The sequence below is a fragment of the Sphaerodactylus townsendi genome, linkage group LG07 (assembly GCF_021028975.2).
Source record: "Sphaerodactylus townsendi isolate TG3544 linkage group LG07, MPM_Stown_v2.3, whole genome shotgun sequence".
Classification (NCBI taxonomy): Eukaryota; Metazoa; Chordata; class Lepidosauria; order Squamata; family Sphaerodactylidae; genus Sphaerodactylus; species Sphaerodactylus townsendi.
The window spans coordinates 60894249-60921047 of record NC_059431.1 but is presented as its reverse complement, the minus strand read 5'-3'; the positions used below and the strand labels follow the sequence as shown (position 1 = coordinate 60921047).

General features: G+C 40.0%; 1 protein-coding gene across 7 annotated transcripts in view; it reads left to right on the top strand.

The window, feature by feature from the left end:
- The window catches only part of ZNF608 (zinc finger protein 608), a 201997-nt gene that overhangs the window by 81772 nt on the left and 93426 nt on the right, over positions 1 to 26799 (top strand). For all 7 annotated transcript variants that reach the window (XM_048502773.1, XM_048502770.1, XM_048502772.1 and 4 more), the window contains exon 3: positions 17707 to 17962. In XM_048502773.1, the coding sequence (XP_048358730.1) occupies positions 17707 to 17962 (256 nt within the window). The remainder of the gene's footprint in view (positions 1 to 17706; positions 17963 to 26799) is intronic.

Sequence of the window (26799 nt, the reverse complement as noted above, 5' to 3'; positions counted from 1 at the left end):
AAACACTTTAGGCAGCATGCTGGAACTTTCATGTTTTCAGGAGGAACTAGGTCCATTTCTATGGTCCAGGAAAAGAAGGGAAGCTTTGAAGAGGTCTGTGGGAATCCTGTCCATATATCTATGGTGTGCGTGCGTGTTTGCTTGAGTTGATTTAACATTACCAAGATTATCTTTTTAAAGAATATGACAACTTTCCAGTTAGTTGTCTGTATTTCTTATCCAGTGTAAGGGTAATGAAATTCAGGAGGTAAGAATATTCATAGAAATGCCATCACAGACATAAGTAAATGTAGAAAACTGTTTTTGTTTGTAGTATATGATAGATAAGGAAATGCACAGAGCTGAGAAAATTCCTGGGCAGTGGTTGACCATGTGCCTTGATATTTAAAGCTGCAACTGCAGATTTGAAATACACATACACAGGCATGTGCACATACCAGACACACACAGCATCTTGTCCAGTCCTTACAGTCCTTAGAAGGTACAGCTCTATTTAGGACTGCACTGTTAATAATTTGAGATTGGCTCTTAAAAATTGAGGCAGATTCCAAAATATTTAAATATTTCTATCCCTTGGCTGTTCTTAGTATGTTCCCATTAGCTTTTTGATATATATATACCGTATTTACCCTCGTGATACAAACTGGATTACCATTTTGCCATCTAATTTTGTATTTTTGTTTTGTATTTATTAATTTATTAATTTTAACTGATTTTATGGTTGTAATTGGGGTTTTATATTATTATTGAATTTTACATGTTATACACTGCCCGGAGCCCTTCGGGGGTGAGCGGTATAAGAAATAAAATCAAATAAATAAACAAATACAATTTTAGGAGGTCACTTTAACCTGTTACCTTTCTGAAAAGGAAGGATATCTGAGCTGAGATTGTATTTTCCAGGTATGTTAATATTTATTGCTTTTAATTAATTGTTATCTTCAATGAAAGAGGTCCTAAAGGTTTGGCTGTAATTCACAAAGTAGAGTTTTCGCAGCCTTTTACAACTTCCCATATGCTAATGAAAACATTTTCTGAAAATTGGCAGATCCACACACAGCAGCTGATGCCAGCTATTTTTATGGGCCAGTTAGAAGCTCAGCAAGAGCTGAAGAATGCCTTGTTTTAGTGGCTGAATCAGTCTGACATGCTTTCACATTGCCCCTCCTCTTATTAATATTCTTTTTGATGTGAACTTGTAAAACAGTAGATTGACTGTTAATCTCCAGGATCTCAAGGGCTTTTGGCATTGGCCCATAATTGATGCGTTCACATGGCTGTTGTCTGACTACTAATGATTACACCTTGTGTTGTCTCCTGGCTAAATCAGTGTTGCTTATAAATCACACTTGATAAACTGTGGTTTCATTTCTTCAAAGGCTCTGTACACGTCTTCACACTTTGATAGAACTGCCAGAGGCATTTCAGGATTTTACAAGCATTTAGGTTGGGTTCATTTACATTTTGCATGGGCAAAACATTTGAATTTCTATGAAGTGTTGAGACATAGTTTTAAATTATCAGAACAAAAGTAATGCTTACAACTACAGCAGAGAAATATATAACATGGTGTTGCAGATGAGAATTTTAGAATTCTTGAACATTTGTTGTTGTTTTTAGAGAGCTATTTTCTCTATTTTTCTGATCTCTGCAAATATTCAAAAGGAAAGCAAAAAATAATTTGTAGTTTGGTACACAACTGGACTGAAACTCCACTTAGTTCATATAACTCCTTTGCGGCATTACATCACATTAAATATTTCTGTTCATTTTCCCCATTTTACATTTTAAAGCGGGAACATTAATGACTCTGCAGTGTGCTTCTTTATTTCCTGTCCTTATGGAATATGTAGAGAGAAGAAAATACTTTTGTCAACTGACAGCATGTTCCAGTGCACAGTAATTCATCTCATTTAACAGTGTGCATCAGCTAGAAATACTTGACTTAGATGTACCCTTATGCCATTATCCATGACATTTCAAAGACACAGACAAATGAATTAAAAAAAAACAACAACCCTGTATTAAATGGTCCTGGGATTTGGCTTTAAAAATGAATGTGTAAGCTTACCAATTGACCTAAAAGAGCATGCAGTTGATATTTTTGTGAAATAATACTCAAACTATTTTGTTTTTAAACATTTCTGAATGGCTTATGGAACTGAATCTAGAGTTGCTTAAATTTTCTAGTACTAAGCATCTGGACATTAAGCTATTGTATAGTTCTCTAAGAAGTTTTTAAAAATTGTATCTTTCTCTCTATCCATGTTTTAATGATAACGCTTAGTATAATACTGTCAAATCTGTTTTGTAATTGAGTAATTGTAATATACTTTCATGAATGAGATTTTACCCATGACTGTTTTTTTCTGTTATTTGCAAACGCAAATAATTTTACTTTTAGTTTCTGCTCTCTGAACACAGAGTATGCTTCGATTTCACTGTGGAGATGGCTTGAAATATTGAATGCCTCTTCCATTTAAAAATCCTTGAATGTAGAAAGCTAGTATGTCAGTGGAAGGGCCACTTCTCCCTAACAGTTTTCTATGTGGAGGGCTATACAGGTTCATTCATATAGGCTGGCAAACCATGCTCTTTGGCCTACATACAGGCACAGTCTGAAGAAGGACCAAATGTATATTCAGAACATAACTGAATTGGCATGCTTTCATGGACTGCAGGGCAGATTAATCACTTTTTAAAGTTTTCCATGAAGATAGAACATTTGGGGGTGAAACTGAATCAGAAAGTCTGCCAAGACTTATCACTAAGCATTCTTATCTATATCCCAAGGTCCAGATGAAGAATATACAGAGTAGTATGCCTGCATATTCAGATATAAAGGAATTCCTTTATTGTAACATGACCACTGGCAATAACATAATTTAATTCATTTCATTTATTAGAATTATATCCCGCCCTCCCCTGAAGGGCTCAGGGCGGCTTAACAACAAAGTCAAACATCGTCAATCATGACATATCAATAGTAAACAACATTTCATGACATAATAGCAAAACATCAGTGGCATCTTAACAACTGAAAGTGTCAATAGGCATCATGCAACAATAAATTATCATAACATAATATAACAATGATACAACATCTTAAACAGCAAAAATATCAACAGGCATAATATCGAATTACAAAATGAATAAATATAGATGGTGACTTACCATTCAAACTACAACAGCATGACCTAGGACTTACATTTCCCTGTAGTGCTGACATAATGACGAAGACTAGTAACTAGTTTAAAGAACACCTCCTCAGTCCCCCCACACCTAATACTCACAGGCTACTAGCGGTACAGCAATTTACTAGCTAGAGTACTAGCACTGACCAAAAAAACACAACCTAAATGCTAAGAAAAGGAGGGGGAAAAATTCACTACAACTGACTAAAATTCTACACTAACCTCTTAATCATAATACATTAGTATCTACAACTAGCTGTGCTAACTAAAAACAATATCCACAAACTTTGGAGGTGACCGTCTTCAGTGTTCCAACAAAGTCTGCCACCATTGCCACCGCTGTCATATTCCTGCTGGGCACTTCCAGCCTCAGCTACTGAATGAAGGTCTCTTGTGTGCTGTGTGTGTGGGCTCTGCCACTAGCCTCCACTATTGTCCAAGAGTCTCTGGCATCATAGGGGCCCCTGCCACTGACCCCCCTCTCCAGAGTTGTCAAACTGGCTAGTTGCTGCCATTGTTCCAAAGTTTCTGCTGGCTGCCATCGAGGAGTCGATGCAAGGGGGCTTCTGCCACCTCTCCCCTTCTCAAAACTCGCTAAACATGCCCGACCACGGCCAGCCCTTCCCCAGGCTTGTTTGAAAAACCAAAGACGTCCAGCCCTGGCTCTCCCACAGCCAGCTGGATGTCGTTTGCATCACCCAGGGGTTCCCAATGTCTCTGGATACACCCAGCTGATCGGTGCAGGAGGGTCTCTGCCACCGACCCCCCTCCAGGCCCACCAAGCCAGGCAAACTCACTTCCAGGACTACCACGGCCACAGAAATTTGCTCTGTTGAACAGCTGTGGCCTGGGGAAGCCTTTCTTCTTGACCAGCTGCAGCTCGGAGGCTAGCCAACTGCTTGACAGACAGTTCCTGTCAAAGACCGCAAGGAGACTGAAATGGAGGCACAAACCCGAGTGAGTTCAACAACCCATTCCACAATGTTCCAACTTGGGTATTCTCCTATCCTACACTACATCTATCCTAGACTTCAAAGCTTCAAAACCAAAAATTCACCGGAGCCTCCGCAATTAGTGGCTGGCTCCGGACACCATCTTCATGGGAGAGGCCCCTGTGAAAAAGGCAGGCTCCTCTCCTGGAAGTTCTGTGGGGGCACACCAGTGGATTTGCCCTGCCCAGTGCACTTAACCCAATGGAGGGGTAGACCTGCCAGCAGGCAGCTGCCACAGCTTTCCACGGTAGTCAAACATACCTCAGAGCGCCATGCCATACTGAAGATGTAATCCTTCTGATCCATTAAGCAAGTTTAGGGGCTGAACTAATGCCTGTACATGTGACATAATTGTATAGATCTGGACAGCAGTCCTGTAATTTCTTACATATTATGTAAGTGCTGTCTGTATGGCTATATGGATCTGGACTGCCTTGGTATATGTAAGCATAAGCACTGGATTTTCACAGTGTCACAACACCACAGCTGATAAATGCAAATCAGTTGATTAGTGAAGGCAACAATGCTGTACTTTATTTTTATGTAGAACAGAACAGACTTTGTCTCTAAAGCAGTTGCCAAGTGTTGAACAAAAGCTCCCCGCTCTCCTTTCAGATATATTTTGCCAACTTGTTTGCTTTTTTCTCTGACATTTGCCAGTGTATCTTTAGGGAGGTGCTCTTCCCTCTGAGAACCATGCCTTTTTCTAGAGGGGCTTTGAGTTAGATAGATTAAAATGTGACAAAGGAAGTGACACTATTGAAAACCTGTTATTGCATTTAATTATTTTTTGAGTATTTTATTAAAGTGTTTTGTTGACTTTTTATTATATTTATTATATATGACTTTGTATTATATTTCCAATCCCCTTGAGGATTTTTAAAATGTAAATGCAGTTTATCAATAAACAAAATGTGCGTGCTATCATAGTAGCTCTATCTTCCTGTCACACTGGTATCCACAGAAATTGTTCTACAAAAGTAGTACAAAGCTTGTTTTTTTTCGGGTGGGGGGGCTGATGTAGAAACCTATTCACATTTATTGCATAATAAGTAATCAAAGAAGGTTCTCAATTACTGTGGTCTGCTTAGTGCGACTTTTCTGTAGATAAGAAAATGGTACAAGAGCAAATCTTTCTCCCTTTGTGATACAATCTTTCTCTCTCTGCGATAGGAAAGAAGATTCTTTGACGACTGTGGTTCTTCTGCTTGGAACAGCACTCTTTCAGGCACAAAGTTTCTTGATTTCATGATCATTTTCTTTATGTAGCTTTTCCATACCTATAATATGAAATAAACCAGCACTTGGATCTCTTTTCTTCCTCCTATCTAGCATGAAAGGAGTGTCTTTTCTTTAGGGACTCAGTGTTATTCAGTGGATTCCACTCTGCAGTGCAGGAAATCCTCTATAGGAGAGGTGGAATTTTATGGCTTCAGGACTGTAATTCTAGAGATTTGTGAGTACATCAGAGAGAATGGGTTTCGTATGCACAGCTTAGTCTTAGTGTCTCGAACAAAGTCTGATAAAGAATTGAGAAGTATCTGAGTACATAAAGGAAAGATCAGTGCTATGTTTTCATAATGGTGACATTCCTTCTTTAAACCATTCTTTCTTTCTTTTATATTGTGTATCATTTTCTGAATGGAAAGGACTCACTAGGGTGCTTAGTTTATTGGCAGAGACTCACTGTCAGCTTTCTACTACAGAGAGCCATCATTGCCTGATACAATCATACACTTGGGTAATGGAAAATTGCCAAACACAATGCTTTAAAACTTTGTAGCCTTCATTGCTAATCAGGTCCCCAAAAGCCCATGAAATAAGGTGTGAGAGAAGAAAATATTTCCGCAACTTTTCTAAGTTGCTTGACTGTGTACACAAATACCAGAGTGTGTAACTAGACTGCCTTTAGTATTGCTTTTTTTCTTCCTTGGAACCTCTTCTGTGATAAATAGCAAGACTACTGCTCAGCATGCCCTAACACCTTTGAATAATCATGCAAACATAACAGTTAGGAACTGCAGAGCGTCTGTTCTTGACATTAACTTTTCTCGACTTGACAGACTGCCACCAGCAGATGTTAGACTTATGTACCTTCGTTTTCCCTCTACTATCCCCCCCATTGGAGATGCCTGCCTCCCTGTTTCTCCTCTTTTTTTGCTTATAATAGGCTGCCTCTTTGTCCTTTCAAGGACTTTCCCTGCAAATCTATCTAAAAGAAGTGGCCAGATTCTACTAATCTGGTGCTTATGGAGTACGGAGGCATAATATTCACATTTTAAAAGTTGATTGAAACTGGGGTACAATTTTAAGCTGGATACACTTTTATAGCACTTGACAAGAACTATGCACTTGTTAGCAACCTTATTCTGGCCCTGGATTTGGAAGATACTCAAAAATAGCATAGTCAGCAATATCTTTGGGAATTCTATTTCTTCAGGACTGCAAATGGAAAGGAACACATTCAAATGCTTCCCCACATTGACAAAATCCTTGCTATGGAAGTTTAGTATGTAGTGTTAAGTCCATAAATTTAGATAGTTCCTGACATGCTAGGTTTTCATGGTCCAGAAGATGTATCAACTTTTAATACCAAAATACATACATACACACACACACACACACACACACACACACACACACACACACACACACACACACACACACACACACACACACACATTCATTCATTCATTCATTCATTCATTCAAGGGGCTCAAGGCGGTGAACAACGATATAAAATACAACCTTAAAACATGATATAAAACTACTAATATCACTTAAAAACCTGGAACCATATGACATCAGATGGCATCATATCCCTCCCCCCTCCCCACACTTGCGCCCACGGGAGGCCAATTGGAATGGCAACGATGTATTTAGCCAGGCTGCCAAATGCCTGGCAGAACAGGTCCGTCTTGCATGCCCTGCGGAAACTCTGCAGGTCCCGCAGGGCCCTGATCTCCCTTGGAAGCCTGTTCCACCAGGTGGAGGCCAGGACTGTAAAAGCCCTTGCCCTTGTAGAAGCCAGCCTGACTGCTTTAGGGCCAGGATCACCAATAGGTCCTCCTCTGAAGAACAGAGGGGCCTAACTGGGCAATACGGGGAGAGACGGTCCCTCAGGTATGAAGGTCCAAGTCTGTGAATGGCTTTGAAGGTTAATACCAACACTTTAAACATGATCCGGTACTTGATTGGCAGCCAGTGTAGATGGTATAGGACCGGCATAATCCAGTCCCTGCTAAATGTTTCCACGAGAAGACTGGCTGTCGCAGTCTGTACGAGTTTCAGTTTCCAGATCATGGCTAAAGGCAAGCCCACATAGAGCGAGTTACAGTAGTCTAACCTGGAGGTGACCGTTGCATGAATCACAGTGGCTAGATCAGGATGGGAAAGATACGAGGCCAATTGCCGTGCCTGCTGCAGATGGTAAAAAGCCGTCTGAGCCATTCAGGTGACGTGGGCCTCCAGTGATAATGCTGGATCCAGAATCACCCCTAGGCTTTTGGCAGATGAGGATAACTGTAAAGCCTCACCATGCAGAGTAGGCAGGGCAGAGGACACTGGACACTCCCCCGTCCCAGCCACAGGACTTCCCTCTTTGAAGGATTTAATTTCAGACGACTTGATCTCAACCAACCAGCAACAGCATCCAAACAACGCTGGAGAGCCTCAGGGGCCGAAGATGGGTGGCCCTCCATCGTGAACATGAGTCGTGTGTCATCTGCATACTGATGACACCACAGCCCAAAACTTTGGACCAAACTTGCCAGGGGGTGCATGTAGATGTTAAAAAGCATTGAAGAAATTATTACTCCCTATGGTACCCCACAGACTATGGGATGTCGCCTGGTGTTCTATCCCCTCGATGCTACCTGCAGTCCCCGGTCTCGGAAAAACTAGGTCAGCCAACACAGGGCTGACCCCCTAACTCTAATACTAGCGAGGCAGTGGACCAAAAGATCTATGACATCGAGCGCTGCGGTGAGATGTAACAACACCAGCAGCGCCAAAACTCCTCTGTCCAAGTGGAGCCAGCAGCCAACACCGTCTCGGTCCTATGACCAGTGCAGAAGCCAGACTGTAAGGGATCCAATACATTTGCTTCATCCATGAACTGCAGGAGCTGATCCGCCACTGCTTACCCAGAAACGGAAGATTCGAAACTGGCCGGTAATTGGCTGGATCCCGAAGATTTAATTGCGGTCTTTTCAGGAGTGGGCGAACCAATGCCTCTTTAAGCCGACCCGGGAAAGCTCCTTGCACAAGGGAGCTATTAACAATCTCCAACAGGTGTTTTTGTAGATCCTCCCTGCCAGCTTTCACCAACCAGGAAGGGCATGAGTAAAAAGGACAAGTGGTAGATCGTACAGCATCCAGTGTCCTGTCCACATCCGTTTTGTCGAGTAGGCTGAAGTGGTCCAGACAAGGACCCAAAGATGGCCAAGGGGCCTCCAGTTCGCTCACTGTGTCAATTGTAACGGGAAGGGATTGGTGGAGGGTCAAGACTTTATGTGTGAAGTAGTCTGCAAATGCCTCACAGCTTAATGTCAATTCATTTCTTTTAGAACCCGTAGCTGGGGTCGTAAGTGTCCAAATCACATTAAACAGTTGCGCCAGGCGCGAACTAGCCATTGTGATAGTGGAAGTAAAATATGACCGCTTTGCTTCCTTCACAGCCCTCTCATAGGATTTCATAAATGATCGATATGAGTGTCTTGACCCCTCGTCAAGAACTCGCCGCCACACTCGCTCTAGCCATCTCTGATCCTGCTTCATCCTCCTCAGCTCCTTGGTATCCCAACTCTCTACCAGCTCATCAAGAGTACCACCAGTCAGTGGGGTCTCCTGCAGAGCATCCTGGAATCGCTCTGGGTCCAATAATCTCTGCGGGCGGACAAAAATATGCCCGTTGCCTAGACAGGGGGGCGTAGGAGCATCAATCCGAGCCTTCAGGATGAAGTAGTAGACCATGGCACACTTTCAGTAGAGGATATGGCTACATGCACACATGCCGTGAAGATCAGGTCTAGGGTGTGGCACCCCTGATGGGTGGAAACACAGATGTCACAAGAGAGAGGCCTAGTGTTGCCATGGATGAATGGCTACTGAAGATGAGGCTGAATCAACATGGACGTTGAAGTCACCCAACACAATCAAGTGTGGGTGCTCCAGCGCCCACTCAGAGATGACCTCCAAGAGCCGTGACAGGCTGTCTGCTGGTACGCTAGGCGACCAGTACACTAGCAAGACAGCCAGCCCCTCTGGGTGATCCCAGTGAAGGCCTAAACACTCCATGCCTGCAATCACCGGGACAAGGGACGTCGTGAAGGAGATGGTATCTCGGATAAGCATCACTACGCCACCCCCCTGGCCCTGTGTCTGAGGCTGCTGGACTGCCACAGCCCCCTCCAGGGTGAGGTTATTAAGGGCGACCATCTCGCCCTCCCTCACCCAGGTTTCCATGACACATACGAGGTCAGCCGCTTCACCTCTGAGGTAGTCACAGAAGGTAGCATACTTGTTGTTAATAGACCTCGCATTTATCAACAGCATCCTAGGAGCAGAATAAACAGCCCCTAACCCACAACCTTCATTCCTCAGGATAGGCCGCAGGTCAGACAGAGAGCAAGCAACATCATATCTCCCTCTATGTCTCGTATGTGGCCTGGGCCTATCGCCATATCTCCCATGCCTCCACACTACAGGGATCCCTGATCCACCCTGGGCCTCCTCATGGACATTGTTGGAAAGAACCATCATTACCCAGAATAATATACAATATATAGCTGGCAGTTAAAACCCCACTTCAATTTTTGAGCTGATACTAACACTGACTAAAAGGTCTAGCCCAGCGACTAAAACAATAAAACATTCAGATATTAATAATTTGAAACCTCAAGTAGTATCAGTATTATGTTCTGCATCTGAATATTTGGATCAGTTATTGAGATATTAAGGATCTATTGAAACACATTTCGTTCTTTCTGAGTGGAGAACATCTTGTTTTGCTGCATCCAATTGGGAAGGTAGGAAATGATCTTTTTCTCCTTCCTGATTGCTGTGAGACTGCCCCTGGGCTCCAGTTCTTTTCCTCCCTAGCCAGGGGAGAATAGCTTGTTAGATTGCTTGCACTACTCTTGTGTCTATAATTCTGTAATTCTACATAGCCTTTATCTATTACTTCTTATTTCTTCTTGCTTCTTTTCTTCTGTTGACCTTTACAAGTCTTACTTCTGCTGATCCCTTGCCTTTTCTTATTACCAAGTTTTATCAGGAGACTGTATGCAATGCCAACCTATTCCAACGAGTTGTTGCAAGTTCCTCTGATTGACCCTCCTATTACAGCCCTGCAGTCTTCTGGCTTACATTCTGGGGACAGTGAAGGATACATCAAGGATTCTCTCAACCTCAAGGCTTATCAGCTATCCCAGAGAACTCTCAAAACCATTGCTATGTCCATCAGAGCATCAGCCACCGTTTCTATCATCTCCAAGGTAACCATTGTGTGGCCAAGAATGAACCTTCAGCTTCTTCCCAGATCCACTACATACATGATTGAAGGAGCCAACAGAATCCTGAGGGCAGCCTGCTTCTCAGCAGATGCAACCTTGGATGCCTCACTTTATTGGCTAGAGCCCTGTCTTTTGCTGCAGCCACTAAAGGCTTCATTCTGTGCCTGGCAAACTGATTTCTGATCCAAATCCATTGTGGCAGCTTTCCCCTTCCTGGGGGACAAATTGTTCAGAGACTCCTTAAACCGAATATTGGTCGAGACATGGGACAAATCCAAGACTCTGCCAGGGAACCTTAAATGACCTGATAGACATCCTGCTTCCAGTTTTCCCTTTCATACCCAACATACTCTGCCAAAGTACAGAAACAGTTACCAAAAGAACTCCTGGAACCACAGTAAGTAATCTACCAGTAGCTTGTGGGTTTCCAACACAGTGGAGACAGATCAAACCCAGAGTTTAAGGAAACCAAAGCATGACTTGCTGGCCCCGTTGGTAGGGGGAAGACTGCCTCTATTTCAGAATGCCTGGCCTCATTCGCAAGCGGACTCCTGGACCCAGGAGGTAGTGACTTCAGGCTGTATCAAAGAATTCTCCTGTCTCCCCCTGGATCACAAGATCCTCACTATTCAAAAACCCTTTAAAAAAAGAATAAAAACTCTAGACATAGTGCAGTACTTAAGAACCATTCAGACAATCGAACCAGACTCACTCTGGGATCAGGATACAGAAATGTATTTCCTACTGTTCAGTGTACCAAAAAGGAACATTCAGTAGAGAGCCAAACTGGATCTCAAATACCTAAACCATTTTGTGAAGCTGCACCATTTCCAGATAGAGACCTTAAGCACCATTGTGGAGTTCTTCCAACCGAATGAGTACCTCACATCGATTGATCTCACAGACATATATCTTCACATCCTGATCCTCCCTGGACACCATTGTTTCCTCCAGTTTGGCATAAGAGGAGAATATTGCAGGCCCTTCCATTCAGCCCAAGTACAGCCCTCTGGGTTTTCTCCAAGGTCCTTGTCAGTTTGGTGGTATTGCTCTGGGAACAAGGAGTGCAGCTACACTCTTCCTTGGTCAACTTGCTGATTCATTCCAGTTCTTTTCACCAATTGGAGCTGATACCCAGCAGATCCCAGATTGCTTGGAGTTTTATGGCTTCCTAGACAACCAGAAAAAAGACCCCTTAACTTCTGTTCAGTAATGGGAACATCTGGAGGTAATAATAGACACAACTGCCCACAAACTATTTGTGAATTTTCCAAAGGCCAAAAAGTTTTTTTAAAAAAGGTAGCCTCTGCAGTGACTTGAGGCAAATCATCCTCCCTGCTCACACTGTCCAGCCTCATGGGAAGACTCATCTTCACTTTGGACTCTCAGCAGTGGGAGAAGCTTCACTCCAGAGAGCTACAACAGTTCATTCAGCCCTTTCATTTTCAAGTAACCAAGCTGGGATCTTCATAAATTGACAGCCACTTGACATCACTTTAAACATACACATACATTACAACAGTACAGTTTTGGACACCATCTTGCTGAAGTGATTATAGCATCTCAGTTCTATCTATAACATCTCTCTGTGTAGAAATCTCTTACCTTTTATTTCTGTCAACTCAAAAGATAATTTATTACATTTTGGTCCCAACCTTCTCCAAAGTATTCATAATGGTTCTTTCCTCTCCAGTTTTATCCTCACAACATCCCTGTTTAGGTGTTAGACAGTTTTAATCTCACTTAGAGAGTTGTAAGTGCATATAATATGATTTCCTGGCATTGTCCAAAAGGCAGTAGATGGGGCTGTGCTGTTTTGGGCCACATTGGCTAGAATATTGGAGAAAGAACAGGAACAAATTTTATTTTCATTAATCTACAAATGAAGAGGGAAAGTACCAGTGCCTCTGTTATAAGAAATCTCTGCAATGGCCAAAACTCATGTTCGAACTGTGGCCTGGTGTCTTGAATTCAGTACAAAGATAAATATTGTTGTATTTCAACCTTGTTTAGCTGACAACTAGTCTGCGAGGAATATCTGTTTTTGAGGTCAGTTGGTTTTTCATTGGCTTGCATGCTTGGCTTCTTTCTAAAAAGGTTTTCTTCTTTTAATGCTGCCAGTATCTTAAAGTCTGATGGCAGAACGATAAACACAGTACAGAAAGAGTTTTACTTGTATACCTCTTTTTCTCCCAAGCTTGAAGAAATGCCAGAGCACAGGAACATAATCAGGATTCTTACTCTTGTTTTCTCACACATGCTGAATCCAAAGAAATGAGGAAGAGAAATAAGGAATGGTGACTAAACTTTAGATGAACTGAGGTCAAGCTTTCTCGCATTGTGCCATGCGCCCCCACTGCCCGCCAAGAGTTCTGCCGGCATGGGGTCTGCTCTTTAAGCCCGCTTCGCGATGCAAGCGTCGCGAGCAGCTGCCAAGCAGAGGGTTCCCTCGCGCAGGGAGAGGCAGCGGCTCCGTGGTGGAGTCAGCCTCTTCCTTTCTTTACTTTCCACGATGTACCAGCCGTCGCCTGCTGAGCCGTGGAAGCCCCTCGGGCCGACGCTGCCTCCCTCCCACCCCTGGAGGTCGGAGGGACAGTGTGGGCGGGGAGAATTCCACCGGGCCAGCAGGCTGGGCGACGGAGACATCGCGGAGTGGGGCGGAGACAAGCGTTACGCTTCCCGGCTTGGCGCTGGGTTTGCACCAAGCTGGCTGCCGGGAAGATCGCTTCCCAACAACAACCCTTTAAAGGGCTGTTGTTTACGCAGAGGCTGGCCTGACGCTGTTCTGGGGAGGGCGCCGTCAGGTCGGGCGCTGCTGTGTTATGCTAGTTTTACCGCCCCTGTGGCTGTTAAATGTTTTTTGGACCGCGCGGAGCTTGACGGCCTTGAGGAATACCTTTCCCTCTTCCTTTACTATAAACCAGTCATTGACCAGAGATAGAAGTATGCATGCTGAAATAAAATCTAAATATAATGGTATAAAACAACTTTATACAAATACAGTATAGAGACAAATGTAGTGAGAGTCCTACTTGTAATCCTTATTTAAATCTTGAATGACATACATATCCTAAGCAACAGAATTAAGCTGAGGTGGAAGCAGATTAAAATGTGGTTTTTGAACTTCTAGGTCTGGCAATACTGAATTTGTCTGATTCCAGTGGTGATTATCTGATAAAAACTTGAAAAAGGATAACACAGTATAAAAGCTCTGTTCTTCTCTTTCTCTCTTATTTTTGCCAAGGCTGTTTCCAGTAGCAAAAGATAAGGAAGAAAGGGAGAGAAACTGGGAAACACAAGGAAGTGCCCTCTGTCTTCAGAGAGTTTCATGGCGCACAGCAGAAAGGGAAGAAGGAGAGCTTTGGCTACTGTAGCTCAGTCAGGCTCATTCCGCACATGCAGAATAATGCACTTTCAAACTGCTTTCAGTGCTCTTTGAAGCTGTGCGAAATATCAAAATCCACTTGCAAACAGTTGTGAAAGTGGTTTGAAAACACATTATTTTGCGTGTGCAGATGGGGCCTCAGTCTCACCCATGAAATCAGATTCTTCATAGAGACCAAGTGATCCTTTGCTCACCATCTTCTCATCCTGCTTCAGTCACCAAGTTTAATGCTTTGAAAAACAATTGCAATTTAAAGATTTCCACTCATTTTTCATAATCAGAAATTGTACAATTTTCCCAAACTTGCAACATAGAATTCAGCGGAATTTCTCAGTAGTGGAGAGGAAGGCAAGGGTTTTTTTACATGCTCTGCACAGCCTTTTATGAAATTAATTTCATCAATATTATCTTGGGTACTGTTTTCATAAACAGCAGCTTTTCTCATCACAGACTCCTACTATTTTGTAGTTGGGCATTAGTATTAGGAACAAACAGTGGCAGAACATTTGTCCTTAATGTTTATTATAGTCCTGAAGAAAATCTTTCTTGGAGCCAGACAAAGCATTGCATGGTTTTGACATGAATGCATTTTATGTTTTTGTAACAATTTTCTTTATTTTTATGCAACTACAAAACTACCGAATGGTGAACAGGCAACCCTACAAAGACTATAAAAAGAAAATAATAAGAAATGAGAAAAATAAGAAAATAGCTTTACACCCTCTGTCCCCCATATATTCAACCCCAGTACATACTGTGACCCCAGAAAAAATTCATAGACAAATATTTACTACATGGGTCCCACCTCACCTTTTATCATATACCTCACATTCTATGTCAAATAATCAAAATCTCTTATATCAGCTTTCTGTTTCTTCGTAAAACAAGCAAAAAACTACCTTTGCTTGTATTTCAGGAACCCGGGATAGACATATTTTGGTAGCTCTGGTAGAAAATCCTTATGCAAATCTTCTCTGGCTGATTCTGGTAAAGCATGAATTCTCAATGCAAATTCCCTGTGTCTTAACTCCAGACCAATTAATTTTTCAGTCTGGCATTGTATTTCTTTTTATTATCTTCCATTTTTGTTTCTATTGTTTTAGAAAAATCTGAGACTTTTTGCAAAACTTTAGCCAGATCTGTAGTCTCTTTTTTAAAATTCTGTTAAATCCTGTATGCATCCATTAACTTTATAATCTTATTTTTCATTTCTAATATATCTTTCTATACAGAGGCAATAATAATTCAATTCTCTGCATTTGGCCTAGTGAAACGGGGATAGCTGGATCTGAAACAGCTCTTGTTTTGCATTTGGAATCAGCCATTATTTCCTTCTCTTTTTCTATTGGTTTTGCTCTGGGTAGTTTATAAGTCTGGGTGAGTTATAACTCCTTTTTTCACGCAAGCTTCTTAAGTTTTCATCTGTTTAAATTGTGAAGAAGCATTACAGCAATATGGCACTAACAGATCTCTAAACAAAGTCTCGCATTCCAACTTGGTGAATTTATGATGCAGTTTGTAAATCAGGCTCATAATTTAGTTGTGCTTATCTGTTCATAAAAATAAATTCTTGCTGGATGAAGTATATGATGATAGTTGAGGCTCCCCCTTTTAATTTCTTCTTCAGAAAAAAAATAGCATGACTTACAGCTTTAAGTAGTTTTTTAAAATAAAAAACTGCTTCTTGTCCCATTGCCAAAAGGATGCAAAACAGGCTCTGATGGATGAAAGAGCCGGGGCTTCTGGTTGTCATCCAGTGCCCCTCACCCCTCCACTCTCATCTCTATAGAGCACAGTGCCTTTCTCTCTAATAGCATCTTTTAATCCAAAGAGCTATGGTCACTTGGAGACATCACCTGAGCAAAAAGGAGACAACAGGGTCGTCTCTCCCATAGGAGAGCAGCAGTACCAGAAGCTAGAAGTTGACTTGAATGCATTTTAGACATAAAAAGACTAAGACATATATGGCATTTCTCTTTGGCTCATTCCGCACATGCAGAATAATGCACTTTCAAACTGCTTTCAGTGCTCTTTGAAGCTGTGCGGAATGGCAAAATCCACTTGCAAACAGTTGTGAAAGTGGTTTGAAAACACATTATTTTGCGTGTGCGGAAGGGGCCCTTGATTGATAAAAACAAAAAAATAATACAGACTATTTTCATTCAATCAATCCATCTTTATTTGTTAGCCATAGGCCTTTCAAATTACATGATAGATCCACAAATTAAGACACAAACCATTTTAAAACCAAATTATATACACAAATAGTAAAAACATGACCTTAAGGAATTTACAGATTTTCAGAACTTACATCTTATAACTTATTCTTTAAACTACAACTTTTCTGTGTTCTAAGTTTGGTAGAAAGAAACATAAATGTAGTTACCCTATGTGTAACTTCCTCAAAAACATCAGCCATCATGAAACACACTTTATTCTCCTCAGTACCAGATAGTTTATCAAGAATATTTTTAAGATATATATTCCTAATATGATCATACATAGGACAGTGCAAAATGTAGTGCTTGACATATTCTATCTGGTTTGAGCCACAATCACAAATGTGTTGTTTCTTAGGACTCTTATTGTATCTACCAAAGAGATAGTTTGATGGAAAGGTATGAAAACTAAAGCTGGTGAATGCTTTTCTTAAATTTGAGTTCATTAAGTATGAGAAGTAAAGGGCCTGATTACTATTTTTCTTAATTTTTGGGAACCAAGGGGCAAAATCCATATTGGCAGCACTCATAATATCCTGTCGAGAGTCTTTATTAAATAGGCAATTTCTGATTCTACCTGGCTCCCATATCAAGATAGATTCCAGAGATGGAACCTCGTAGATGTTAATTAAAGCATTAAAATGGGTTAACCAGGATTTAGAGTGTGTTCTAAACCCTAGACAGAGTTTGGCCAAGTATTCTTTGGGTAATCCAGCCAACCTTTTATAGTATACCAACTGTCTGAATTCTTGATAGCTAGTACCGCCGTCTCCAAACACAACACAGGGGCTGGAGTGGATTGTGGCAGACCAAGAATTTTCCTGAGGAATTTGTTTTGAAATGTTTCTAATTGCACAATTAGGCTCGATCTCATAACCCAGATTTCTGCTCCATACAATATTTAAGCAATTATTTTCCCTTTGTAAATGTTAAGGATTGGGGGAATACAGACTATTAGTGCACTGCTTTGGCTGGGAATTGGCATTTTGTTATCGCTACTAAGTTTCTGAAAAATTTGGAGTACATATGAGCATGAGCAAATGGAATGTAAAACTAAAGAGGTGTTACTAAAATGTCTTAGTAGTTCTTACTGTTGTTGACCTTAAAAGTATAATTCCTTTATGTACTACTAAAACCAGTGACACAGAAATAAGGTGGTCTTGTTTAGAAATAATGACACGTAGACTAAGATTTACTGTACAACCACATATGTTTGATAAGATTAACAGTGTGACTTGTGACTTTTATTATATTGTGACAAAACTTCGTTGTTTTCAAGTGGGGTGATTTTCAGAACAAAATAATATTAATATTATGGATGGCTACAGATGGGTGTATATCTACATGCCTTCTGTCTACCCCTATTTTTAATGTAACAGGTTCTTTCTTTTTTTCTTTTAGGTTGACCCCCTCTTTACAGTGCCTGCTCCACCACCTCCTATTTCTAGTAGTATCACGCCTCAGATTCTGCCTGCCTACTTTTCCCCATCTTCATCTAACATTGCAACCCCAGTTGAACAACTTTTGGTACGGACTCGTTCAGTGGGTGTAAATACTTGTGATGTTGGAATAGTAACAGAACCTGAATGCCTTGGACCTTGTGAACCTGGAACCAGTGTGAATTTGGAAGGGATTGTTTGGCATGAAACTGAAGAAGGTAAGTCTATTTTGTTTCCATTTGCTTATTTTGCATATAAGAGGACACACTTGCTGTTATAACCAGACCTTGGACCCTGCTCAAGTCAGGTGTCTTCGAAAAATATATCAGTTTATATGTTTCAGATTATAAACATGGACTTAATTATGCATTTGTATAAGGATTAATTGTGTCCAAATATTTAAGATCTGTGTTTAAAAATAAAATTATCCATAGAACAGCAAAATTAGAGAAAGAATTTTTGGTAGTGCTTGGGAACTCAGTGCTGGTTTGAATCATTGTCTAGTCTTTTCCTGGGGGAATAAGGAAATTATACCTTTAGAATTCACGTTGGTTCAGTGATGGCGCATGTGATTTGCATGCAGGAAATCCAAGTTCAATCCCTGGCATCATCAGAACAGGATTTCAGGTAGCTGGTGTTAGAGAGGGGAAACTTTCCTGGCTTCAGACCCTCTTGAAAGCAGCTGCCTGATAGATATACACTACTGAGCTAGATGAACTAGTAGTCTTCTTTGGTATAAGGTTATTTCATATGTGTTCATGAGATCTATGAAGATGTTTTATTGTGGTGAAATTCTAGCACTATATTCAAATCTACAACTGCTGGGTTTTGGTGTGTTTATTCCCATGATATACATAGGCAGATCCTGTTTTGTGGTGAGAATGCTGTGGCCTTGTGTTTATCTTCTTATTATAGAGATAAAGCTCTTTGATGAAAACTGATTTCAGGGATCAACATTTTGTTCCAGTTAACTTAGGAGTTGTGTGATAGTTGCTCCTGAATCTGTGGAGATGTTTTGTATGTGACAGATCCCATTAAAATAAGGAGCAGCTAGCAGAATGTTGATTAGTTATTTCCTGAAAAGCTTTAAAGGAAATGAGTTTGAAGGATGCTGGCTGTTGTTAAAATAAAGACAAATTTTAGGTTTGACCTTCCTGCTATAAATGACGTAATTGTTCTATCTGCTTCACTGATGCTCATGATGAAGGTTCTGAATTCTAATAAATACTGGATTATTATAGTTGTTTTCTCCAGTAAACTTGATAATATTTGCATCAAGAAAGTTCATTTCAAAAGTGTGCCAAAATACAATAACTGATGGGTATTCTAATGTATTTCACCCATTTGCACAACAGTTTCCAGATTTCTCAACAAAGCTGGGACATTCCCCAGATTTATAGGAAAAATTTCCCCTAATATTATATGATCCCATAGCATGGTTTTTGGGATATGTACTTTGGGGGCATGTTCTTGATTAGTTATTATTTTCTGTTCAGTATTAACTTCTGTTAAGTAACATACATCACCCAAGTACATTGCTTGATAATCAATGTAAAGACTGATTTACTTTTTTTTATATTCTCTCAACCATCCATTCATCTTTCCTCCAACACATTTCTTCAACAGATTTGTAAGATAGATTGCTCCTTTTAGATTGTTTTTAAAGCATGAATAATTTTTGTAGAAAATCATACTGGCTGAGAGAACTATCTATATTATCTTTAATGTTCATTTCGCTGGCCTGCATTAACCAGAGTTGGAATGTACAAGTGTGTATTGTAGTGACATGAAAAAGCAGTAGCTTTTAATGGTGTTATTCTTGCTGAGTAAACTAAACTTTTGACCCCACTGAATTAAGAACCCCCACTGAATTAATACCGTGTGGGTTTTTTAATAATGTGCCTCTGTACTAGAAAGAATGTCTTTTTCCATGTCCTATTCAGAGGATTTTAATCTATCAAAAAAGAGGATTGCTCGCTTCAGTGTTCCTTTACTCCCTCTTCGCTCTATTGAGAAAAAACACATTCTAAATGTGAGAACAGACACACATGTGTTTACATACACTGTTCGTCACTTGCATAGTTAGAATATGTACCGCTCTGCAGCATTTGTGTGGTATAAGCAAGGTTTAAATAATACTCAACCTTCATAGCGGTTTTTAGTTATTTGTATCATGAATGTCATAAAGCTTGTTGAAAAGTATTAACATTCCCTAATAGTGATAAATCATTGAATAGGAATTTTTGACACTGAACAAAGGAAATGGAAGATGCATAACTTAGTTCCTGTTTAATTGAAGAAATTTATCAGATGTAGCTATTTAACTGTTTACTCTATAAGGAAAACTGCCTCTTTCCAAAACTCATCACTTGAAAGTAAATCCTGTTTTCATAAGAACTTTCCTCCACATTATTGCTCTTTTAGAATTGGGATGTAAGTATCATGGTTTATGTGTACGCATATGGGATGCATTTGTGGCTAACACTTATCTTGGAAACCATGATTTTCATAGAACAAGTATTGTATCTATATCAGGCTGATGCATGTGAAGATTTTCCCTACCTTTACCCAACAAATATTATTTCTTAACTGACATGTTAAAATTAAATAATAAATTGGATTCTAGTGTGTAGCATATAGTATGTAGTCTGTAGCTGGTAATATTTCCAAGCATGGAGATTCCCAACAAAAATATACAATAAAAATACCAATAAACCTAGAATAACAGAATCACAATCAAAATTATTTTAAAAATAATTATTTTTAAAAGGTGCTATGATAACAGTACTACAAGATGAGAATTTTCTCTAGTAGTCCACTGAAGACTTATAGGTCTTTCTCACCTAATCTTCTTAAGGCCTTAAAAAAGCCTATTTTCATATGCCATCCAAGAGACTTGTATATTGTACTGGAAACTGTAGTGAAAGTTTTGCTTCTGGTCCTGTGTTATCACCAGATTTACTGAACATTTATATTCAAAATTCTGAGTTTTGACACTATATTTTTAAATTGCATATTAATAAAGATGTTTTTAAAAAGCAAAATTCTAGGTGTGAACAACAGACCCTCTCTGAGAGGGGAAGGGAATTGTAACGTGAGTAATTCCTATTCATCAAGGAAACAGGACCAGAAAGTTTTCCATACTTCTTGTCTCCTGGGCAGAGTCACCCACTTTCCTAAGTTTCTGCCTCATTAAGGAGAACAGCCTTTAAAGACCTCTACAACTCAGCACAAGAAATCTAATGTTTCTGTTTCCAGCTTTTTATATGTACTTCTCATTTCTTTATTTTGTATCTCAATTCCTCCTTTTAGTCAACTCATTGCCCCCTTCTCTGAGGGTAGAATAGGCTGTTTCTGCAAGGGGAAGAAAACAGTGCCCTAGGGACGGTAAAAACACTGTCCCTGGGGCTCTGTTTGCATAGCGAGTTTTTTAAAAAGCAGTGACTTCCACCCAGTGGCTAGCAAACGGCATCAGGTGGAAGGTGGCATTTTCTCCATGCCACTTTTCCCTCCCTCTTACCTCCTCTTGGCTGCCGTCACTGTAGAGAGGCCAGGGGTCACATCTCCTGACCTCCGTCCTTGGAGGCATTGCCATGGCTATGGGGGCGTGTTCCATGGCCTCTCTACAGCAACGGCAGCCGAGAGCAGGTAAGATGACGAAAAAGCGGCATGCCCCATGTGAAGGCAGCCCAACGGCAATTTGCAGAATGATGTGTGAACGGCCCTGGAGGTTGCACTGACTGCAACTATGTTGGTGCACCTCTGCTTGCTTGCCTGTGCAGAAACAGCCAAAGGGAAGTGTCTGAAAAACCTTCCAGAATACATTGTGTGGGAAAAAAGTGGTGCTGTTCTAAGAATTCATTAAGAACCAAGTGAAAGGAATAGGCAAACTCTCTGGTAAACAGAACCCAGGTTTAGCAAACAAGGGCGCCTCGTAAATGGGGGTGCACCGGCATATTTGCTGCCAGTGCACCCCCCCCAGAACCATTCAAACGGTGCCCTGCAAACGGACCTGGTGCCCCAGTGGCCTGCGGGGGCGTGTTCGCATGGGCGTGCCGGCAAGATCCCTCTTGTCTCCTGGCCATCATTGCACTGAAGAGGCCAGGGGACATGCCCCCGTGGCCATGGCAATGCCTCCAATGCCGGAGGCCAGGAGGCATGTCCCCTAGCTTCTCCAGAGCGGCGGCGGCCCGGGGACAAGGTAAGAGGGATCTGCACTGGTATTGGGAAAACGCAGGCATCCACCCGGTGCCATTTGCTTGGCACCGGGTGGACGCCAGCATTTTTTAAAAAAACTTGCTCATTGAGTAAGTCTGAAAGACGCCATTGTGGGGCAATGTACCGCTGCCGCTGTACTCCAGCAGCGATTTTACTGGCCCCACACCATTTTTACTGGCCGCACGCTGGTCTATCTGACCCGTGCGGATAGGCCAATTTTGTTTTTCTTACAGAGATGTTTCTTGCTATAGCTCTAGTTGGACATGGACATGGCCTACCCACCCTAGCGGAGGAAGGGGAGGGGGGAGGGGTGGCATGCAAGGGAGGAGTGGGAGGGGGCCCGGCATCTGGACATTGCCCACCCACCCTAGTGGAGGGAGGGCAAGAGGTGGCATGCAAGGGAAGGGGTGGGAGGGGAGGGAGGGAGGGAGGGAGGGGTGGCATGCAAGGGAGGGGGAGGGAGGGATAGCATTCTTTGCCTAACCATGCTAGGGATCTCTTACAGGTTTCTTTGGTAGATGCTCCCGTTATAGATCTTCTCTCTGAGAGCTTGATTACTAAAAATAGGGATGGATCTCTGTGTGATCAACTGGAGCATGTCAGATTACTTTTCCAGATAATCCTTACAGTTGCAATATAACTGATGTGAGATATATTATATGACGATAGCAGTATCCAACATTACTAATCAGAAAAACAGCAATAAAAATTAACATTAAACTCTACTTCCAGTTACCTTCACCAACTTTCTTCAATGCTATATAATTATCTATAACATTATATTTAGAACTATTTATAACATTATACAGTTAACTACAATATTATCATTCTTATAATCTCATACCATATAATCTACAAATTGTTTCCACTCTAATTTGAATTCCATATCAGACTTGCATAAAATGTAACCTGTCAGTTTAGCCAATCTTACAAACTCCATGACAGTAATTAGCCATTCTTTGCACCATTGGAATCTTCGAAGTTTTCCATTCTTGACCCAAATTATTCTTGCAACAGTAGATAAGTATCTTTACACTTAAAATTCCTGGCAAATACATTTTAGACTTCATCTTATAATTTAAAATCTTTGATATTTCTTTATAGCTGTATTGCCATTAAGCTCTAGCCTTCCTGCATGTCCACCATTGATGAAATAGAGTACTTATTTCTTCTCTGCATTTCCAACACCTGTTAGAACAGTTTTTCATCTTAGCCAACTTGTGAGGTATTATGTACCAGCAATAAAAACATCTTATAATAATTCTTTAATATAGTCACTCTTAGTGAAACTTAAATCTATGGCCCATAAATTTTTTCCAGGTGTCTATCACAATATTATGTCCCATGTTTCTTGCCCAACTAATCATATAATCGTTTACATTCTCCTTCTCCATATCTAAAGCTAGGCAAACTTTATACATCTTTTTTATCCAGTATGAAGCCATCTTCAATAATTGATTCTCTGATACATCTGTGTCTGCTGCAATGTTGAAAGATTTCTTATCTTTATCAAAACCATTCTTGAGCTGTAATCTGAAAGTTCCATTCATTGCTGGGGCGGGGGGGTCATTTATATTTTTCACTAATATTTTGCATTTTTCTCTGTTAACATTCAAACCTAAAACGTTTCCAAAACTCTCCAAATTGTCTTTTACATATGTGACAGAATTAATTGAGTCTTCCAAAATCAAAATTAGATCATCAGCATAGGCTCTCTACGTTTGAAGATTTTTTGTTTAATTTTCACTCTTCAATAGTTTAGTTATTCCTAGATATTTTTGGTTAAACATTTCAAAAGCTACTATAAAGAGTAAGGGTGAGTGAGGACACCCTTTTCTAGTCCCCATTTTAATCATACATTGGGTTATGAGATCCCCATTAATATCAGTTCTAGCCCATGGTTCTCTGTAAATTTCCTTAATCTAATTAATAAACCTTTCTCCACAACCCCTCCTCTTTAACACTTCTAATAAGACACCCCATCCAAGCTATTGAAAGCTTTCTCCATATCTAAAAATATCAAGGCTAATTGTTTATTGGGTTTCTGTTCAAAATATTCTAACACATTATTAATAATCCTCACATCTTTAATGTATCTTCCTGGGAGAAATCCAATCTGATGATCATGTATGCATTAAGACTTTCTTAAATTGATTAGATAGTATACTAGCAAATAATTTGTAATCAATATTCCACAATGCTATAGGTCTAAAGTTGTAGACCTCTATTTTTTCTTTTTCTGTTTTTGGGATCATTGTTATATTTGCTTGTTTCCAAGATTCTGGAATCTTATTCCATTAAACAGGTTGTTTAAAGGACCTATTAACTCTTGCTTACAGGGGCATTATGGGATTTTAAATTTGTTATTGCCTCTAAAATTTCCTCTTCTTTTATAGGAATGTTTAGACTCTCTTTTTGGTCTTCATTTATCAAAGGAATATTACATCCATCAAAATAATTCTCTCCAAATTCTTTGTCCATAACACATTCTTCTGATAATTTGGAATAGAATTTATAAAACTTTTCCTTTATTTTCCCTTTGTCTTGTCATCTACTTTTGAGATCCATTTACTCTGATAATTTTTCCTTAATTTCCAAGCTAGCCATCTACTAGGTTTGTTGCCATTTGTTTCCCCATTTCCTCAGTTATCAATAACTGTTGTTCTAAGAGTTTTAATTGTTTCATAATATTCTAATCTTCAGAATTTTCAGTCACTTTCTTTTCTTTATTACTTATTTCCCTATTTAACTTTTTTGTCTTTTGGTATTTTTTTTTTAATTCTACCATTATGGGCTATAAGAATTTTCCTTATATAAGCTTTAAAAGTATCCCAAACTAATTTCCATTCATTACCTTCTTGAGTGTTAATTTTGAAGAATTCCTCCATCTTCAATCTTCAGTCTTTAACAACAATATCATCCAATAAGACAAAAATAATTCAATTTCCACCTAAACTCTTCTTTTTTATTCTTAGTTTGTATTACCATTGTAACTGGTCTATAATCAGAGAGAGAGCTGGATAGAAACTCAGATTTAATTATGTCTACCATTGTATCTTTTGTGGCCCAAATCATATCTAATCTATACCATGATTTATGTTTCTCTGAAAGCAAAGGAAAATCTTTCACTAATCTGTTCCTGCCTCTCCATATGACTCTTACCTCTAAGTTGTCTACTTACTCATTAGGTAATTTCCCTTAGTCACTGTCACTAAATATATTTCCTCCACCCAACTTATCCAACTTTGACTCAGTTACCCCATTCATATCTCCAACCAAAACAATGCTGATGTAAGACCACTCAAAAACTTTATTCAACAAATGTTTTTAGAAAGAACCTTTCCTCTGATTTGGGGCATACACCCCAATCACTAGCACCTTCTTCTCACTAAACTCAGTCTCTACCAACAAAAACATCCATTTGGATCAGAATATAACAAAATAGATTTCAGCCATTCTTTTATCATAAATAACCACCCCACATTTTTATCCTTCTTTGCAGAGATAAATTCCATTCCTAATTTCCATACCTAATTACTGACTTTCATCATATTGTATGTTTCTTGAAATCAAATTATTTGAAAATTTCTCTTATATAAATAACCAAAAACATTTCTCTCCTTTTTTCAGTCTGTTTAACCCATTAATATTCCAAGAGACAAAATTCAATTTCTTAAGCATTGCCATAAATAGGAAGTTACTTCAAATTTCTAATACCTCTAATGTAATTCTTTTTGTTTGTTTGTTTGTTTGTTTGTTTGTTTGTTTGTTTGTTTGTTTGTTTGTTTGTTTGTACAGAAAGCCTTTGGCCCCCTGCACATCTCAAATCCTCCTTTCTGTACTTTTAAATTGGAAAGATAAGCTTTCTGGGATTTCCCATTTAAAGTAAATATTTTTCTTTAAAACATCTGTTAGGTCTTTATAATCTTTTCCACTTTCAGCAATTTATAAGGTATCTCTTTCATCATTATGACCATTTTGATGGGATGGATTAATTAAGAATTCATTAAGCAAAGGGAAAAAGAGAGAATTATAAAAATAATAGCCAGTCTTTGGTTTACAGCTATATAGAAGCAGAAAAACCCTGCTAAAAATAACAGTAATATTGTGTGCAGTGATTTTTTTACATGACTTTTAAAAAGAAATATATGGTGGTCTAGCATTGAGTAGAAATGTGCTTTGAGACTCTTTTTTGTCAAGGTCACTAGTATTCTCTTTTAAGACAGCAGCTACCTGTCACACTTCACTGCATGTGTTCTTTTCTTGAAGGTGACAAGAATAATTACATTTGGTGTTCTGTGGCTTTAAGATAAAATTGGCTCATAGTGTAACATCCAGTGTATGTAAGGCTACAGTCTTATTTGAGAATGATAACCAAAGTTGACATGGTTAAGACTGAGATATAAGAGATGGTCACTTGCATGAATGGATTATGTATGTTGTCAAGACTCCCAGATTTTTTGTACTTAAACTCTAGTAACAAAATTAGATGAATATGACAATAAAACAGTTGCATGTTATCCACGCTATTCAGTCCAGGGGCGGAGCAAGGGGAAACCACTCCCAAGCCGCGCGCACACCCCCTGCGCCCCTGCTGCGGTTTCCCCCAACCTAGAACGCCATGCCCCCTCAATGGCATGGCCACACCTCCATCACTGCTTCACCCGGGGCGTCATGCCCCCCCTCCCTGTGGGTGCTATGCCACTTGTTCAGTAAGATAGTTTAAAAAGTTTTCTTAACTAAGACAGTTGCTGTTTGTGTACATATAAATCAGCTTTGCTAGCTGGTAGGTCACAAAATTGTTTCTGTTTTTATAGAATTGTATTAATAGACTAAG